General features: G+C 34.1%; 10 protein-coding genes across 10 annotated transcripts; 3 read left to right on the top strand and 7 right to left on the bottom strand.

Annotated features, from left to right (window-relative positions):
- Window positions 1-106: 106 nt before the first annotated feature.
- On the top strand, window positions 107-601 carry WICANDRAFT_63051 (uncharacterized protein; the record flags this gene model as incomplete). The annotated part of the gene is made up of 1 exon (XM_019183484.1): window positions 107-601. The coding sequence occupies one exon, from the start codon at window positions 107-109 to the stop codon at window positions 599-601; it is 495 nt and encodes a 164-aa protein (XP_019039706.1).
- Window positions 602-641: 40 nt separating this feature from the next.
- Window positions 642-2,421, bottom strand: VBA2 (Vba2p; the record flags this gene model as incomplete). The annotated part of the gene is made up of 2 exons (XM_019180300.1): window positions 2,222-2,421; window positions 642-2,185 (listed from the first exon to the last, which is right to left on the bottom strand). The coding sequence occupies exons 1-2, from the start codon at window positions 2,352-2,354 to the stop codon at window positions 642-644; spliced, it is 1,677 nt and encodes a 558-aa protein (XP_019039705.1). The 5' UTR covers window positions 2,355-2,421.
- Window positions 2,422-2,704: 283 nt separating this feature from the next.
- On the bottom strand, window positions 2,705-3,541 carry WICANDRAFT_30599 (acetate uptake transporter family protein; the record flags this gene model as incomplete). The annotated part of the gene is made up of 1 exon (XM_019181749.1): window positions 2,705-3,541. The coding sequence occupies one exon, from the start codon at window positions 3,539-3,541 to the stop codon at window positions 2,705-2,707; it is 837 nt and encodes a 278-aa protein (XP_019039704.1).
- A 181-nt stretch (window positions 3,542-3,722) lies between these two features.
- WICANDRAFT_84340 (uncharacterized protein) lies at window positions 3,723-3,917 on the bottom strand (the record flags this gene model as incomplete). The annotated part of the gene is made up of 1 exon (XM_019185693.1): window positions 3,723-3,917. The coding sequence occupies one exon, from the start codon at window positions 3,915-3,917 to the stop codon at window positions 3,723-3,725; it is 195 nt and encodes a 64-aa protein (XP_019039703.1).
- An 839-nt stretch (window positions 3,918-4,756) lies between these two features.
- On the top strand, window positions 4,757-7,078 carry TUL1 (ubiquitin-protein ligase TUL1; the record flags this gene model as incomplete). Its single annotated transcript, XM_019182738.1, has 2 exons — window positions 4,757-6,743; window positions 6,804-7,078. The coding sequence occupies 2 exons, from the start codon at window positions 4,757-4,759 to the stop codon at window positions 7,019-7,021; spliced, it is 2,205 nt and encodes a 734-aa protein (XP_019039702.1). The 3' UTR covers window positions 7,022-7,078.
- Window positions 7,079-7,317: 239 nt separating this feature from the next.
- WICANDRAFT_84338 (haloacid dehalogenase superfamily protein) lies at window positions 7,318-8,055 on the top strand (the record flags this gene model as incomplete). Its single annotated transcript, XM_019185692.1, has 2 exons — window positions 7,318-7,524; window positions 7,576-8,055. The coding sequence occupies 2 exons, from the start codon at window positions 7,318-7,320 to the stop codon at window positions 8,053-8,055; spliced, it is 687 nt and encodes a 228-aa protein (XP_019039701.1).
- Window positions 8,056-8,231: 176 nt separating this feature from the next.
- On the bottom strand, window positions 8,232-9,194 carry PRS3 (ribose phosphate diphosphokinase subunit PRS3; the record flags this gene model as incomplete). Its single annotated transcript, XM_019186390.1, has 1 exon — window positions 8,232-9,194. One exon carries the CDS (start codon window positions 9,192-9,194, stop codon window positions 8,232-8,234), a length of 963 nt encoding a protein of 320 aa, XP_019039700.1.
- A 277-nt stretch (window positions 9,195-9,471) lies between these two features.
- WICANDRAFT_17190 (uncharacterized protein) lies at window positions 9,472-10,986 on the bottom strand (the record flags this gene model as incomplete). The annotated part of the gene is made up of 1 exon (XM_019180730.1): window positions 9,472-10,986. A coding segment is annotated over one exon (1,515 nt), but the record flags the coding sequence as incomplete, so codon positions are not given.
- A 338-nt stretch (window positions 10,987-11,324) lies between these two features.
- Window positions 11,325-12,657, bottom strand: WICANDRAFT_105423 (uncharacterized protein; the record flags this gene model as incomplete). Its single annotated transcript, XM_019180445.1, has 4 exons — window positions 12,494-12,657; window positions 12,220-12,328; window positions 11,376-12,163; window positions 11,325-11,347 (listed from the first exon to the last, which is right to left on the bottom strand). The coding sequence occupies exons 1-4, from the start codon at window positions 12,501-12,503 to the stop codon at window positions 11,325-11,327; spliced, it is 930 nt and encodes a 309-aa protein (XP_019039698.1). The 5' UTR covers window positions 12,504-12,657.
- A 12-nt stretch (window positions 12,658-12,669) lies between these two features.
- RRP5 (Rrp5p) lies at window positions 12,670-17,916 on the bottom strand. The gene has a single exon (XM_019186389.1). The coding sequence runs from the start codon at window positions 17,849-17,851 to the stop codon at window positions 12,689-12,691; it is 5,163 nt and encodes a 1,720-aa protein (XP_019039697.1). The 5' UTR covers window positions 17,852-17,916; the 3' UTR covers window positions 12,670-12,688.
- Between the last annotated feature and the right edge of the window lie 67 nt (window positions 17,917-17,983).

Raw genomic sequence — 17,983 nt, 5'->3', positions numbered from 1 at the left:
TGCGCAACAACAACAAAGAAAAAAACACGAAAAGCGCAATGATTCTGTTCTTTGTATCTCTAATTCAATAATAATTTGGTGTTAAGATTCAAACAGTACAAGAGTCATGGCTAATTTAACTCATTTTGATCAATTGGATACCAGCCCATATACCAACAGAGTTGACTTCGAGCATGAGCTAGACAGTGATATCACCATCAGAGGCACAGAAAATATAGAAAACATAAAGTACAGCACTGAATACAGTCGTGATCATTTAATGACCAGTCCTTTGGTTTCACAAACAAGAAAACACAGACCAGTTAGATTTGCAGATTCAAGTCCTAGAGCTCATTTTTCAACTAGTAATATTCAAAACCTTATAGATTTAGATGACTACTATGAGGATGAAGATGATGAAGATTACTATCCCACAAGCTCAGATGCTGATGAAACAGACGATGATTTTCCAATTGATGGTCTTGAGGAGTCACATGGTTTAATACAAAGAATTCAGCCTGACGTTACTACCATGGAAAAAGTTGTCATTCTGAGTACCTTCATTGGCACAGCACTTGGAATAGTTGTTGGTTATGTATTATTTCTATCGGAAAGTGAATAATATTAAGACGATATTCTATTATAAATCCAAAATAATGCCTCTATGGTGTAAGTTTGGCAGTTTCCTTTTTAGTCAAAACATAATCTCGCAATACACATAGTGTAAAGCAAAAGACACAGATTAAAGTTGAAACAATTTGGGCCTTTCTTATTGACGTTTCATAAGACGTACTTACTGTTTCTTTAATTGAATCTGGTAACTTTTGAATGTAGCTGATTGATCTCAAAACTTTGAAAATGACTTTATTGATTTCATCCTCATTCAAGTCTGAATTTTCAAAATTTCTAACCAGTTCATTTTTCAAAAAAAATTGAATGATTATAGAAATAGTTGCAACACCCCAAACATTACCAATTGATCTGAAAAGGTACAATGTTGATGTAGAGCTTGCTTGTAATCTTTTGGTGAAGTTTAAGATAAAGGTAAATAATAAGGCCGGATTTGACATACCTTGACCAGTGTTAGCTGCAATCAACAAAAAATTTAGCATTTTATCTGGGATTCTTGGAGATATAAAAAGTGCCAATAAATTACCAAAACCTATTAAGAAGACACCAAAATGAACAAGGTACACCAAATTACTGACATCTTTATTCATAAAATAAGCTGTGAGCAACGATCCAACGCTGGTAAACAAGGACGGAATACCCAATCTGAGACCAGCTTTTGAAGGGGAATCACCTAGAACAATTTGGAAAAGCAAAGGCAAAATGAAAATATAGGCAAAGTTTGCAAAACCTGTCAAAATTGAAATGAATAAAACTAAATAATTTGAAGTTCCATGGATTTGTTTGAAGGGGATGATTGGAATTTTCACCGTATTGAATTCGATTTTTATAAAAACAATCAAAATTACAAATGAAAGAATTGTCAAAGATACCGAAGATGTGTTTAATGCCAATAATTGAGAGGTCAACCCAACAACTAATAATATGGAGCCTTCTATGTCTATATCCTTTATACCCTTTTCATGATCAAATTCAGTTTGATTCTCGATATAGAATATCCCAAACAATAACCCAGTTAAACTTATTGGGACTTGAACTAAAAAGCAATATCTCCAGCCAATTTGCTCGGATATGAAACCACCAAGTGCAGCACCCAATATACTTCCAATACCCACTAGAATATTTTGAAAGCCTTGAAATAAACCTCTCTTTGCAGATGGTATTATATCAGAATTGATCACTGTAGCTAAAGTAACCAACCCACCACCACCAATACCTGTTATTGATCTTGCAAAAAATAGTTGAAATATGTTTTGAGACATCGAGCAGCCAATACAACCTAATGCAAAGATGGTGGTTGCAAAGAAATAGCAGACTCTTCTCCCAAAGATATCAGAGAATGATCCATAAAGAGGTTGGAAAGAAGTTGATGTAATCAAATATGAAGTTGTTATCCAGGAGCCTAGATTGACTGCATTAAACTCACTACCAATGATTGTATAAGTTGAAGCAGTAATTGTACCATCAAATGCTGCCAATAGAACATTCAAAAGCAAAGATACTTCAATTTGGAAAAGATTTTTAATTTTGAGAATAGATATATCGTGATCATCAGCTTCTTCTTCTTCAATTGTCTCTTCAAGATTTGAGCCCTCAATAGATTGATACAAACCATTATTTTCAGCATCAGAATTCAGTAAACGATCTTCATTTTGGTTTCTGTAAGCACGACGGTAGTCACTAACATCTTCACTAGCCAGTAATAACACAGACTCAGTAGTTGATAGTTTTCTATTTCCTGTCATTGTGTGTCACGACCTTTGTTCTTTTTGACCCATAAATTCAACGACATCGTGTCAGATATAACATCACAACTTTTAAACTTGACGTTGAAGTGCAGCCATCTATTTGTTGGAGCTTCGCGATGCACTAGCCACCAACATCATTGTGGCTCCCAATGAAGTGATCAGTGTAGAAGAGGCATCTTGTTTTTGAGAAGAAAATCGCGAAAACGCGAAACCTATGCTACAAAAAAAAAAAAAAATCTGCAACATTAACGATATTAATGCTAATACAACTGTTTTCAAAGATAGTTGTCCTTGAATGAACTGAACTTAACGAATTGAAATGAACATGTTTGATCAGAGTGTATTTCTCAAACTGTTGGAGCACCCGGCATAGGTGTTGCTTTGATGGTGATATAAGAATTTGTTGAATCAGCCACCCCAGCATAAATGATATAGAAGGCATTAAAAGTCGCCAGTAATCCAACAACACCTCCAGCTTTTATCATGGCTGTTGAATTGATAAAATATCCAATTGCTAAGAACATCAAGAACACCCAAACAAATAAAAACAAAATAAAGAAAGGCCAAGTTGATTTGAATGTACATAACCACAACATGAATGAAAAAATGACCCAGGCTGTTAAATAAAATGCCAAAGCATTCGTATATTCTTCGGTGGTTGCATATGATGAAGCAATTCCAAAAGAGTCTAATAAGATACCACCAAATCCTAACCAGAATCCACCATATGCACCTAGAGCAGTTGCAGCAAATGTATTTTCAATAACCAAGCAAAATAAACCTGCAATAAGTTCAATCACACCACCAAAGAAAAGAGCAGCACTTGCAATGATTTTTGGATTTGTTACACCTCTTGCTTGACAATTAACTAATGAAACAACAAAACAACAAATTGCAAAACCTGACAATCCTAAAGGAACTGGGTTACCTAATGGACGGAATGGAGTTTTATGAACACCAGGATTTAAATCACCAGCAAATGCATTAATTAATTCATTTTTGTGGAATGCATGATCACCTAAATATACAACATCACCATCATTGGATGTTGTAATTCTATGAATTGTTGAATTTTTTAAACTTGTTGTAAAAGTTTTTGGTTCCTCTTCAGTTGAAGAAGCCAATTCGGGATTTGAACCATGGTAGACGGTACCTTTTTCTAAGTCTTCTGGTAAAGTTGCCATTTTGTTAATTTGCAATGCGAGACGGGAACTTAAGGAATTAACAGCTGGAATTTAATCAAGTTGCAATTGAGCTTCAATTGATGAGTTTATATATTATTCACATCACTAGTATTCTTTTGAAAAGAGAGGGGGTGCTCTTTTGTTTAGTTTTGGAATGATCATTTCGATATGGCGTTATGGGTTATTCTGCTTCAATACTAACATCATCATCACCACCACCACCTTCGTTATTTGATAGATTTGGTATACTTTGCTTGAGAAAAAGTATAGACGTGTCTGTCCCTTTTTGGGTAATTCTCCAATCATTTTTTATGAAACCTGTCAAATCATCCCTGAAATAGCTTGAGTGAAAGGCTGGGTGCTCAACAAGTGTCATTATATGTTCTTCTTTGGCAATTACGGTGATATGGAATCAAGATATGTGTTTGGGGTATCTCATTCATTTGGTGAGGGACAAGTTTGAGATTAAAATACTTTTGCATCCTAGATGATTTCTTAGAAAGAACTCATCGTGGGTTTTTCCAAAGTGGATATTCTGATGTAGGGCTGAACATGGATTGGCGCAATCAAGCGCAGTCAAAGCCAACATTAATTCAATACTTGTTTTGAGATGGAGCAGATTAAATCCAAAAGGAGATAAGTGAGCAGAAACAATAAACTGACGTATACAATATTTAAAGTTAGATTTTAGCATCAAGTGCAAGCTCACTAAGGAAGACTGTATTATACTCCCTCTTCTCTCCTATAGCTTATATCATTTGAGTCTTGATATGTCTCGTACAATAATACAAAGTGTTGATCAAATCCATGCAACATTGTGGAGTTGAAATGTGGAGGTGCCTAAAACCACGTCTTTTATTCGATTTTCATTCAACGGAAACACATCATTTCTTTTCAAGCACTTTCCGTGGACGTCTACTTTACTTGCTCTTGTACCATTTACAATCCGTAGTCCGATTTATTGTTTTTCTGTTTTGTTGTTGTTCAGGATGATGAAATTTCCGTGTGCAAAGAAATGATCAACTGGTTTTTGAAATATTCCAAATCGGGTAATGTACCGATTTGTCAAAACGTATTTGAGATACCCTTTTGGGACATAGCTATTTTGAGAAATGGACAGGAGCACCGCCCTCAAGATCAATGGCAAAATGTAATTGTAAACCCATAAAGATTACAATGTACCATAATTGTTGGCATTCAATTCCATACACAACTATGCCGGAGATGAATAGGTACAACCTCATCTTCCTAATCATATTTTTCACTTTTCTTCTTCCTGGCCCACCAAATACCCCTATAAATTCAGATGATCAATACAATAAGCTGATATTGTTCAAAAATCAACTATACCAATCATTTGAACTATTACAAAACAACACTTTCAATCATAATTTTGGTAATCTAACTGGGTTCCAACTAAGTTATCAAGATGTATTAGATGGACAAACAAATGAAACATACCCACTTCCTGGGAAGGACTATGACCATTGGGAAAATAATCAAAAATATTCAATTTTACCAAATGATATCATTGAATTGGCTGAATCAATATGGAGTTTGGAGAATGATAACAACGATCCTAATCAAAACTATTACCAAAATATCTCCTCAAGCTTATACGGTAATTTCACAAGTAATTATAATGGATCAACAAATTATACAAAGTTACCTCTAGAGTTACCTCCCTACTTGGTTGGTTATGATCAAGATTTGAATTCTGAGTTGTCACCTTCATTTGGAAACTCTGTCGGTAACGTTACAATTGGATCAGGAAATGTCAAAATAGATATCTCAATCGTTGATAAACTAAATAAGCATTATTTCAATCACTTGGATTCTAAAATAAAGTTGATTAATATAGACATAGAATTTTTGAATGATGATGAAACAATGAAACATTCAATTGAAACCAAAGGCTTCTATTTTGTTGAATCTGGTAATATAATAACATCAACAAATAGTGCCAAATTTCTAAGTTTTTTCGGTGGGTTACAACATTTAACTTTTACTGATGACAATTTTGATATTTCTAAAAATTTAACAATAAATTATTTAGAGGAAACTTTGTTCAAGACATCAACACCAGCTGATAATATTGATATTAATTTTAATTATCTCTATCAAATGATACAATCTTCAGAAAACCACTGTGAATTTGTTAATTATTTCCATTTAAATAAGGTTAATCTAACAAATGATGAAATCAAAAATTTGGATCAAGAATTGATAAATCCAATTGGTCGCCCAATTAATTTCAAGCAAATACCCAAGTTAAATTTATCTGGTGTTTTATATTCACCTGACTGCTCCGTTCAATTAAATATTCCATCAGCCGTTGGTATCAAAAAGGAGATTCAAATTTTTGAATTACACAAGATTATTTTAATTGGTATCGGAATCTTGTTGGCTCAAATCTTTTTGATAATGAAGCAAATGAATCAAACAAATACACCATCCACTATTTCTAAAGTTTCATTTTGGTCAATTTGCTTAATGAGTCTTGTTGATGGTTCATTAGCAATGCTTTTTTTGTTAAGTTCTGCAGTGCTGAACAAGTTATATTTACCTTTAACTGTTGGTGCATTCTTATCGTTTATATTGGCTTCAATCTTTGAAATGAGATATATGATTAGTATTTATGTTTCACAACTTAATGAGAGATCTCTAAGTATATTTACTGCATTACAAGGAAGATCATTAGATGATGAAACTCAAGAAAATGCACCACAACCTGTTAACAACCAAGATGAATCTCAAGTCAGTGGGGCAATTTATTCAAGATTTTTCTTCACATTAATTGTCTTTACGTTTTTAATCTTGAACTCAGTCATGTGGCCAAAACATTTGAGAAAAAATTTTGAATATGTTATGTTGATTATATTGAACTCTTATTGGCTACCTCAAATATATAGAAATGTTATAAGAGGTTCACGCCAATCTTTTAAATGGTGGTTTATTGGGGGCTCAACTTTGATTAGATTACTTCCTCTATCATATGTCTTTACAAACAAAAACAATGTTTTCCAACATCATTATGACCCAACTTTTTTCTATTGGATTGTTCGTTGGTATATTATTCAAATTGTACCATTATTTTTACAGAATTTATATGGACCAAGATTTTTCTTGCCAAAAATGTTATTACCAAAAACCTATGATTATCATCCAGTATTGACAGAAGGTGATTTAGAATCAGGCTTTGGTATAGTTCATGAACATGATCATGAACAAATTGATGACACCACAACCACTATTAATAGAGAACATGGAGGAAACTGTACTATAGATTGTGCAATCTGTATGAATCCAGTGAAACTACACATTTCCAAGTCAAATGCAGACCAAGCACTCCATTTTGCTTCAAGAAGAACTTATATGGTTACTCCTTGTAAGCATATCTTCCACTCTAGATGTCTTGAATCCTGGATGCAATACAAATTGCAATGTCCAGTTTGCAGAAGTCCACTTCCTCCTTTATAATGATTTGCTATGTCTTCTTTGTGTTTTTAATTTGTTATGACCATTTGTTTTTTGATGTGATATTTGTAGTTGACCGTTATGACCTTTGAAAAAAAAAAGTCTCGAATTTGGTTTTTACCAACGTCCAAATGATCACTCATCAAACCAATTATGGCTCAACAAAAGTATGTGGCTTCAATCTAGTTACCTCTTGATTATGCAATGCTAACTATTGCTCAAGATACAGAGCATGTCTTTTCGGTGAGTTTCCATGGAGCAACACACGTTTTGTATCAACCCGTTAACAATGAGCAGACATGGATGGTCTATTGATCAATACTGAAGATATATACACCGAAGTAACCAATGAATTATTAGAAGAACATGGCAAAGGCCCCTTGAGCTGGGATGTCAAGATCCAGCTGCAAGGACGTCCAGGTCCTGAAGCTTCAAGATTGTTGATTGAAGCTTATGATTTACCATACACTCCAGAGGAATTGATTGAGAAAAACATCAAAAAACAAGTAGGTCAAATTTTAAAGGCTCTGTATAATCATTTACTAACTTAACTGAAGGAAACAAAATGGCGCAAATGTAAATTTTTGCCAGGTGCAGCTGAATTACTACAATATCTTCATTCTCAAGAAATTCCAATTGCATTAGCAACTTCATCAAATAGAATCAATTTTGAACGTAAAACTGGTCATTTAAAGGACATTTTCAAGTTATTTGGAGAACATATTGTCACTGGTGATGATGAAAGAATACCAAAAGGTAGAGGTAAGCCTTTTCCAGATATTTGGTTAACTGCATTAAAATCATTAAATTCTCAATTAAAAGAAGGTGAAACTGATATTAAAGCTGACCAGTGTTTAGTATTTGAGGATGCCTTACCTGGATTAATTGCTGGTAAAGCTGCAGGTGCTTTTGTTATTTGGGTTCCAGACCATAGAGCTTTGAAAGTTATGAATGGTGAAGAACATGATCATATCAAAGACCATGGTGAAATTTTAAGCTCATTGACCGAATTTTCAAAAGAAAAGTATGGCTTATAATGAAAAAATACTAGGATATATAAGTAATTTACATAATTTAGATCAAATGCTAGATATATATTTCTTGTATAATGAAACTATAAATTAAAAAAAAATCAAAAAAATACATCAAACTTCAATCTATCAAATACTTTTGACACACACACACCCGTTCCATTAATTTCCAATACTTCTTCTCACAGTGGAGCATTACGGAATAAGTATGAGACACTTTCACCATTATGCAAACGGCGAATACCTTCAGCCAAGACACTACTTATGTCAATGGTATCTAATTTTGGGCACAATTTCAATTTTTCTTCAAATGGAACAGTATTTGTGCAAACAACTCTATCCAATTTACTGTTGTTGATGTTCTTTATAGCATTACCTGATAATATACCATGAGTAACAATAGCAATAACTGATTTTGCTCTATTTTCCAACAGCACTTCAGCAGCTTTAGCTAAAGTACCACATGTGTCAGCCATATCATCAACAATCAAACAAATTTTATCAGTAACATCACCAACCAACACCATTCTTGAAACTTCATTAGCTTTAGCTCTTTCTTTATGAATCAATGCAAAGTTCAAATCCAAACGATCAGCCAAACCAGCAGCTCTTTTAGCACCACCAGCGTCTGGGGAAACAATAATTGCTTCTTCATAAGGTATTTGTTCTCTGATATATCTAACAACACTTGGTTCAGCATACAAATTATCCACAGGAACATCAAAGAACCCTTGGATCTGGGAAGCATGTAAATCCATAGTTATAACATGGTCACAACCAGCAGTGGTCAACATATCTGCCATGAGCTTAGCGGTGATTGGAGCTCTAGACTTGTCTTTACGATCTTGTCTAGCATATGGGAAGTTTGGAATAATAGCAGTGATACGACGGGCAGATGCTGTTTTACAAGCATTAATCATAATCAATAGTTCCAAAACTCTATCATTAACAATACCAGATCCAATTTGCATGATGATATAGATATCTTCATCACGAACAGATTCATTTATAGAGAACGAAACTTCACCACAAGAGTCTCTTTTCAAAGTCACGTCTGTAAGCTTGATTCCTAATCTCTTTGAAACGAGTTCAGCTAATCCTCTATGAACATCATTTGCAATTAATTTGATAGAGTTCTTTGCCATCTTATATATTCCAAATGGGTATGATCTTATGATTCAAAGTTCACTGATGTTTAGACCACCATCAGCAAGTTTTCACTTCAATTGGAGCCCTTTTGACCTTTTCATGGCCAAAAAAAATAAAAAAAATTTTGTGCTTATGATTATGTAATTTGTTATCTGGGGCTGACATCCGGACACCAACACATAATCTAATCGAATAAATCCTACGGAAATAATTATTTTAATCATAACTTTCATTAACTTGAATAGAATTCCTACTTTGCAATCATCATTTCTTTCGATGGTTTCTTTTGGAGCTAGACGATGAGGGCTCCTGCACAACAACAGTACCATTTTTAACCTCATCAGATGCATCTTTAAATTTTTCCTGTGACTCTAAATAAAACATCAAATCAGTAACTTGGGCTTGCAACTCTTCATTTTGAGTTTTCAATTTTTGATTCTCTTCCTTCACTGTTGCAAGATTCTCGGAAAGTCCAGTACTCATTGCTTGTTCGTCTTTCCATTTTTTTTCAAAAGCTTTAGCTAAGACCTTCAATTGATCACTTTGTTGTAGACGTTTATCGAAAACAGCAGTCTGTTGTTCCACTTTTACGTTGAACTCATCATACCTTTTATTGAGCTGAAGCTCAAAATCACGCATTTTGTTCATCATTGAAGAATTTTGTTGACGAACATTGTTGAAAGCATCCGCAGCCTCTGCTAGTCTTGATTCATAATATTCCCTTTGGGATTCAAGTTGTGATAGCAGCACGTTGGAATACTCGAAGGCATAATCCCTATTTTTATCTTTTTCATCTGAAGAGGGTGAACACCTTGTAGAATTAGCTGCTGGTAACTCAACTAATTTCCCATCTGATTCATTTTGTAGTAATCTATGAACATAGTTATCACCAGCATAATCCCAGACTCTCTGAGTCGAAATATCCATTGCAAAGCAATGATTGGTACTTTCATAGTGTTGAATGGCGTGTTTGGAATTGTAACGACCACATCCAATATTACCACATATCAAACAGATCCATAAATTTTGATCACCTCCACATATAGAGCATGAGTCTTGAGAATTAGAAGGATCTCTCAATGCCAATGGATTTATGCTTGAGTTTGAGTACCTGCAAACTGGACATGTATCATCTCTCCATTTGCTTAGACAATTACAATGGAAAGTATGTTGGCAGGAAATTGTTAAAAGACCTGTCGCATCAGCATCCATTCTTTCAAGACAGACAGGGCAAGTGGGTAGCTCCTTCACAACTGGTGATTCTAAAGAGCCGCCATTTTCATTATGACTTTTCCTCACTTGTAATGTAAATGGATCTTCCAAAAGATATGGAATCCCAGCTTGTAGATTTTGTGAGTTTAAAGGTTTGAAGATCACAGATTTCACAAATATAACATGACAAGTTTCTGATTCCATTGAATTGAAGAACTTCCCATTGAAACATTCTTGAAAAGTTCTTGCGGACTCATTAGTTCTAAATTTCATCAACACCATGAACCTATTTGGGTTATCTGATTTGATTAACCTGAAATGAGAAACATTTTTCGTAACTGATTCTCCAAGAAACACCAACAAGTCTGTAGCTGAGAAATAATTGGGTACTGCAACAATTGCAACTGTCGTATCATCTGATTCAACTTCAATCTCTTCGGATTCTTTTGAACTGTCGTATTGTTTATAAAGCCGAACAACGCCGTAACCAACAAACTTTGCTCTCAATGGCTCTGACGTTGGTTTCATCTCGTTAAACTCCACAGAAGTTATTGAAACTGCACTGAATCTGTAGTCTAAATTGTTATTTTCTTGATCTGGGTTTGTTTTCGGTTTGACTCTTGATAAATCTTTGGTAACCGTCCAGAAATCACAATCTTCCCCTGTCGTAGAATCACTCAGACTAGTTTTGTCAAAATCAAGGGCAATGATATAACGACTCTTGCCTGTCATTAATACTGCAATACAAGTGACCGATTTCTTTAACTACTGAGCAATTGAATGATTAAAGACAAGTGCACTCCGAATTTGGCATAATCTATGGATTTTTTTTCTCAAATTAAAAAAAATGAAAACGAAGACAAACTACAAAACTGTTTTTTTTTATCAATGTCATCAAATCCATCATCAATAGCTCAATCCGTTCTCTTGCTTCTGGCTAGGCGTTGTACACAGTGTTAACATACTTTTTTCAAGGGCTAATGTCTTGGACGAAACCCAGCCACGTCCTGGGATGAAGATACGACGCAAAGGTTTGCCTCTCACATCAACAACTGGATGGTTTAAAATTGATGGAACTGGCTTGGTTGGATCATGGATATTGATGTCGTCTCTTGCTCTTTTGTGGTACAAATTATCCATTGTATTTGTCTCCAATCCCAATTGAGATGCGTTGGTGGTTGCTTTTGGCCTTGGTGAGAGTACACTATTCCCATCAAACAGATGTTGTTTGTACGAAGTTGTTTCAATTCTTGTGTCCTTCTTGGTCACCTCTTTATGAAGCTGACTTTTCACACTTTCTCTCCATTTTGATTTGCCTAGTTCTGTGCTTAGATCAAAGACTTGATTATTAGAAGTGATCAAGAGCCTTTTATCATTCTCCTTTTCTTCCTCTATTGATATCTCTGCTTGGGAATATTTTTGGATCTTCAGTAGTGATTCTATTTCTGGAGTTGTTTCTTCAACAAAAGAGGTGGTATATGATTTTGACTCTTTTTGATTCAGGGTTTCAACTTTTTGATCATGATTCAGTTGAAAATGGGATAAAGTTGCCTGTTTTCTTCTTCTGACAGCAATTGCACAGCATAGAGCGCCTAAGACCAATACAAAAATCACTTTTGATATCATAAGAGTCTTTGAAATTGCTGAAGGATCAGTTGTCTTTGCCAAATATGAATCATCAATGAAACATGTCAGAACTTCCAAGGCAAAACTCAAACTTTTCAGGTTACCATTCAACACTAGCTTCAAACAACTGTTTTTCCCAAGTTAGTGTCACATCTCTCAAAATTCTGATACAGATAAACTCACTTATTAGCATCTTTTGCATCAGGGTATATTTTGTGTTTTTTCATTTCATCAACCAACAATTGGCCGTATCGATTGAAACATGCTGTCCCACTTGATACCTCAACACAAGCTATCAACTTTTTGAAGTTTTGTGAATCAACAATGTTGAAGATTTGACTTGGACTTTTGTTGGTGACATGGGGTGGCCGACTACCTTTGGATAACACAAATGACAGCAGCACTATAACAGGAACTAGAAACTTCCACCAATGGCTCAACATGGCTTTGAACATACCTCGTTTCATGTTCTATCGAGAAAAGATGTCTACAATCAAAAAAAATTTTGATCATATCTATGTGCACAAGTAAATTCGTTTTTGTGTCACTTTAACATTCACAACTACGACAAGCGCCTTCATTTCAAAAACAAAAATGATACAATCAATTATAATATACAAGTACGACTTTCTATTGACACGAGTCATGCAGTTTATTCTTTATTTTTTTGAACATATTCTTGAGCTTTAGCTTTGACATAATCTGTAGCTTTAGCATCACCGTTCTTTTCTTCAAATGTCAACCATTTACCAAAGAAAAATTTGGCTTGTTTACGTGAAACCTTTCTGGTCAAAACTCTTTCAAACAACTCTTCCACTTTTTTCTTTTCATTCTTTTTGATTTCTTGATCAATATAAACATTCCATAAATCAATACGTTTTGGAACATCTGCAATCAAACCTTCAAACAATGTACGACCTTGTTCAGCATCACCTTTAGTGAATTCTAATTGAGCAAATTTACGAACAACTTCAATATGATGACGTTTTGGTAATGAGTTCAAGGAGTTAGCTAAAACTTCATGTGCTCTTTCTGATTGTTTTTGGTCCAACAAATAGCTTCCAAAAGTAACCCAAACAGAGACTGACTCCTTACCAAATTTCTTCGTGATGACCTTGAATAATGACTCAGCTTTATCAAATTTATCAGACAAAATATAAATACTAACAAGTTTTTGATGCATAGTTAATGAATCCATATACTCAGTAGAACGTTTAAAGACATCTTCCAGACTTTCTTCATTACCAAATGTGTTTTCCAAATTTAATAATGCTATCCAAATATTCAATTTTTCTTGCTCTTCACGGTAATTGATGGTCTTCAAAGCACGTTCACCAATTTCTCTAGCCTTTTCAATTTCACTCAACTGTAATTGAAATGACATGTAGTTCATCCAAACAATAGAAGAATTTGGATTACCAATAATTAATCTTTCAAAATCAGAAACAGACTGTGGAGCTTTAGTTTGTAAATCACCAGTGGTATCTTCAACAACGGTCTTTGATTTTCTTTTCTTCTTATTTCTAACTTCAGTAAAATCTTCTTCATCACTTGATGAATCATCATCTTGAACTTGATCCAAAATGCTAGCAGTCCAGTCAAATCCATTTGTGGTTAATCCAGTAACTGGGGCAGATTCGTTAATGTTCTTTTCTTCATCTGATTCATCGGATTCATTTTCTGATTCTTGACCATTGAAAGCATCTTCAACTAATTCATCTTCGTCATCACTTTGATTCTCCTTGACTTCATCCTCTTCTTCTTCTTCAGATTCAGATTCTTCAGCATCTTCCATTTCAACATCTTCAGTTTCTTCTGTGAAGTATGAAGCCTTCATACCAAGTGATAACTGTTTCTTATCACTGTCAATACTCAACAATTTCACTTTGACTCTATCACCTTCACCAAACAAAGCAGTCAAATCAGAAACATCATTATCTGAAATTTGTGAATGGTGACATAACCCACTAATGTTTAATGTGCCATCTAATTTGATGAAAACACCAAAGTCAGTAACTCTTCTAACAGAACCTTCAAAGATATCACCAACTTTCAAATCTTCAAAACGTTTCAAAATGTTTAATTCCCCATTAACTTGAGATTCTTTCAATGTTAATGTAACATGACCCTCTGATTCGGAATCAACAATTTTACCAATAACTGCTTGATGAGGTTTATAGTATTTCTTCCATTCTTTAATAAATGAGTCTGACAAATCACCAACCTTAACATAACCAGTAACTGTACGACCTAATGAAATAAATAAACCCCTGTCTGAGATATTCTTCACAAATCCACGAACAACATCACCACGTTTCAAGTCTTCAAAAGTGGAAATCAATTTATCTTTGGCTTTCTCTGAACGTAATGAAACATTGATTTTTTGATTATTTTCATCAACTGAAAGAACTTTTGCTGGAACTATGTCATTCTTATCAAAAACTTCATCCAATTTTGAAGTGTAGTCATTCAAAGCATCAGTAATGAATGCCATAGCAGTCAAGTTTTCAGCTAGCTCAACAATTACAAAACTATCAGTAATTCTTAAAATTCTTGATGGAACAACAGCTCCAACTTTAACATCTTGTAATGTTGTCACTGAATTTTGTCTACCTGTTAACAAAACAGCATTGTTTTCAGAATCGACAGATTTAACTTTAACTTTCAAGGCTGAACCAATTGGATAGTTTCCATCAATATCTTGTAAAGCTGACGCATCACCTGGTAAGTCCATAAATGATATTCTACCTTTAACGGATGGTGACAGGTTCAAAAAGAAGAAACCGGTAGTGGAGTTATTGATATATGCAACCCATTCGGTACCAACTGTTAATTTATCAAATGATAATGGTTTATAAGGACCTTCTTTCAAATCTGATTTCTTAGCACTCAACTCAATAATGATTTGCTTAGATTTACGATGACTTATTGCTAAAAATCTATGGTTACGAGCATCATGATAACCAATAACTTTAACATCTAAAACATCACCTTTTTTGAACTGTTCTAATGGATTCTTTGTATCCTTGATATCTTCAAATTTTTCGAAAATTTGTGAAACATCAACTCTTCCTTGAACGTTATCAGCTAATTGAACATTTAGTTGGGTTTGCTTCACACTTTTAACAATAGCTTTGGTGATTTTGCCTGGAACAAATTCTTTAGCGGATTTCACAGTTGCATCGACTGGATTGATAACATCATCACCAGCAGTGCTCTTTTCTTTTAAAGATAGCAAAAATCTCTTATTTTCATCATCTGTTCTGATAACTCTAACGGAAACAGATTGGTTAATACGGAAAACTGAGGTTAATTCATCAACTGGTCTTTCAGTGGCATATTTGGCCAAGACTAAACCAACAAGTTTAGATGCAAAACCAACAAAAATACCTTTATTAGTAACAGATTTAACATAACCAGGGATCAGCTGTTCAGAAATAGTGATGTCTTTGAATGAAACTGGTAATTTATCTTCTTGAGCTGCTGAAATCAATGATTTTTTGGCTGTCAAGTTGAACAATCTTGAACGAGCATCTTTATCTAAAACAAGACCTTCAATCGAGGAACCAACTTCTAATCTTTTCAAAATAGCACGATTTTGTTCATAATTACCATCAGAAAGATGACCAACAAATATAACACCTCTCAAGTTACTACCTGGAATCTCAACAACAACTGATTCTTTAGATTTTTCCACAATTTCAGCCTTGACAACAGACTTACCAACAACCAAATCTTCTAATGCTTGTTTTTGCTCTTCAGTGGATTCATTTGATAGTCTACAACTAACTGTGATTCTATGTTTTTCCTTATCAACAGAAGCTATTCTAACAGTGATAGTTTGCCCTAAACGTAAATGATCTTCTGGTTTTTTAACAAAAGTTTCACTGATTTCTGACTTTGGTAAAAACGCTTTCAAATTACCAAAAAATGAGACTAAAGCACCATTTGGTTTGAATGAAGTAACAGTAACAGCAGTTCTTTCTCCAACTTTGGCCTCGTCAATATTTGAAATAATATTTTCATTACCAACTAATGACTTCTTCAAAGTCACTGTGATTTCTGAGGTATATTTTGAGATACTGATGATTCTACCTTTTACTTTTGATCCAATTTTGAACTTTCTTTCTGGATAAATCAATTTAACATCGCTCATATGTAAAGTTGGAACATGAGCTTCAAATTGATTGAATATTTTGATCTTCAATCCATGTTCTGGTAAAACATTTAGCACTTCACCTGTAACTAATTCACCTAATGGGATATCTTGAGCCCTCAAGTATTTTTGATTAATAACTTTAGGATCCATAGTCAAAGTATAGTAGTTATCAAATTGTGAAAATCCCAAAACTCTGGCTTTATGTTGAGATCCGTTGGAATATATAGCTGCAATGTTCGATTTACCACCATCGATTCTCGAAGTATGAACTTGACCAAATCTGTCACCATCGACAGAAACAAAAATGTAATTGCTATCATGACCTTTAACTTCGACTGTTTCAAAAATATGACCAACTGGGAAAGCTTCTAATGGATCTGATAAGACATTTTTATCATAATTATTTTCATTCAAGTTCAAAATATGAGGTAAAAGTGACAAAACCAATTTTTTAGAACCATTTGAAAGTAAAACAGCAATGACTCTAGCTTTAATATTTGTTCCAATTGCATATTTATGTTTCAATTCATTTTCGTTGAAAACACCAGCATGTGTCAAACTTATTGAAGAATCAACTAAACCGAATGATTTTGTTATTAGCCCATCATTATGAACTTCTGTGACTAGAGTTTCAATATAGTTACCTGGTATGATTGAATCAATAGATGAAATGGTGGTGACTGGATTTTTCTTACCAGTATTGAATCTAACTGTGATAGTACGAGCATTATTGTTGACAATTGTACTCAAATAAACAGCACCTGGGTGAATATTTTCTAATTCATATTTGGCAGCTTTCAATTCTTTGTTGGATATGAAAGCATTTGAAGCTTTACCGGTATCAAAAATGATACCATGGTCTTCAACACTCTTGACACTAACTTGTAAAGTTGAGCCTGGGATCAAATCATCATCTTCTAAATCTTTGTTAACTTTTTCAAGTTCAAGTGACAACTGTATACGCTTTTTGTGTTGTTTCTTTTTACCTCTTTGGTTCGACTCGACAACAACAGCACGTAACCATTGGCCGACTCTAAACAATTTAGATAAATTTGGAAATTCTTTTGAAACCTTAACTTTTGAAGTACCTTTGGTGGTTTTATTTTCATCATCTTCATCTAAATCTTCATCAGAATCTTCTTCGTCTTCTTCATCTTCACTATCACTTTCTTCAAATTCTACCAGTTGTTTTGTTATTACTGAGGAAATACTAGTAATTGGAACATAACCAATCAAATTATCTGGTAATGAAAGAGCAATATCTAAACGATTTATTTCACTGATTTTACCCAATACAAGTGTACCCGGTATTAAGGATTTAAATGACAAACTCTCAACTGGGATGGTGGTTTTTTCAGCTGAAGCAGTTGCTGATGTAGATTTTGATGTCTTCTTCTTCTTTAAAGGACGATGTTCATCTGATTTTGAGATTGTAGGAGCGGAAGATTCTTTACCAAAAAGAACATCACTAGCAGCTTCATTGGCAACTTCTTTTAATTCAAGAGGAGTTAAGGCAGAAGCACCACCTCTTGGAAATGATACTTCACTTGATTCCAAGATGGATTTCTGAGGAGCAGATGTTTTGTCTTCCCTTGTCAAAGGTGACTCCTTCTTCTTGGACCCAGCATCGGATCTTCTTCTTTTGTTAGCAACCATATTTCACACAGTAGCTAGTTACCTAGTAAGCTGGGATCTATACTAGTTATCTGATTGAAAATATCTATATTAAGTTATGTCTCTTCTACTTTACTTTAAAAAAAATTTAAAAAAATTTATCTCGGGAGTGTG

This window comes from Wickerhamomyces anomalus (genome assembly GCF_001661255.1).
Source record: "Wickerhamomyces anomalus NRRL Y-366-8 unplaced genomic scaffold WICANscaffold_3, whole genome shotgun sequence".
Taxonomy (NCBI): domain Eukaryota; kingdom Fungi; phylum Ascomycota; class Saccharomycetes; order Phaffomycetales; family Wickerhamomycetaceae; genus Hansenula; species Hansenula anomala.
This window is presented reverse-complemented; position numbering and strand designations above follow the sequence as displayed.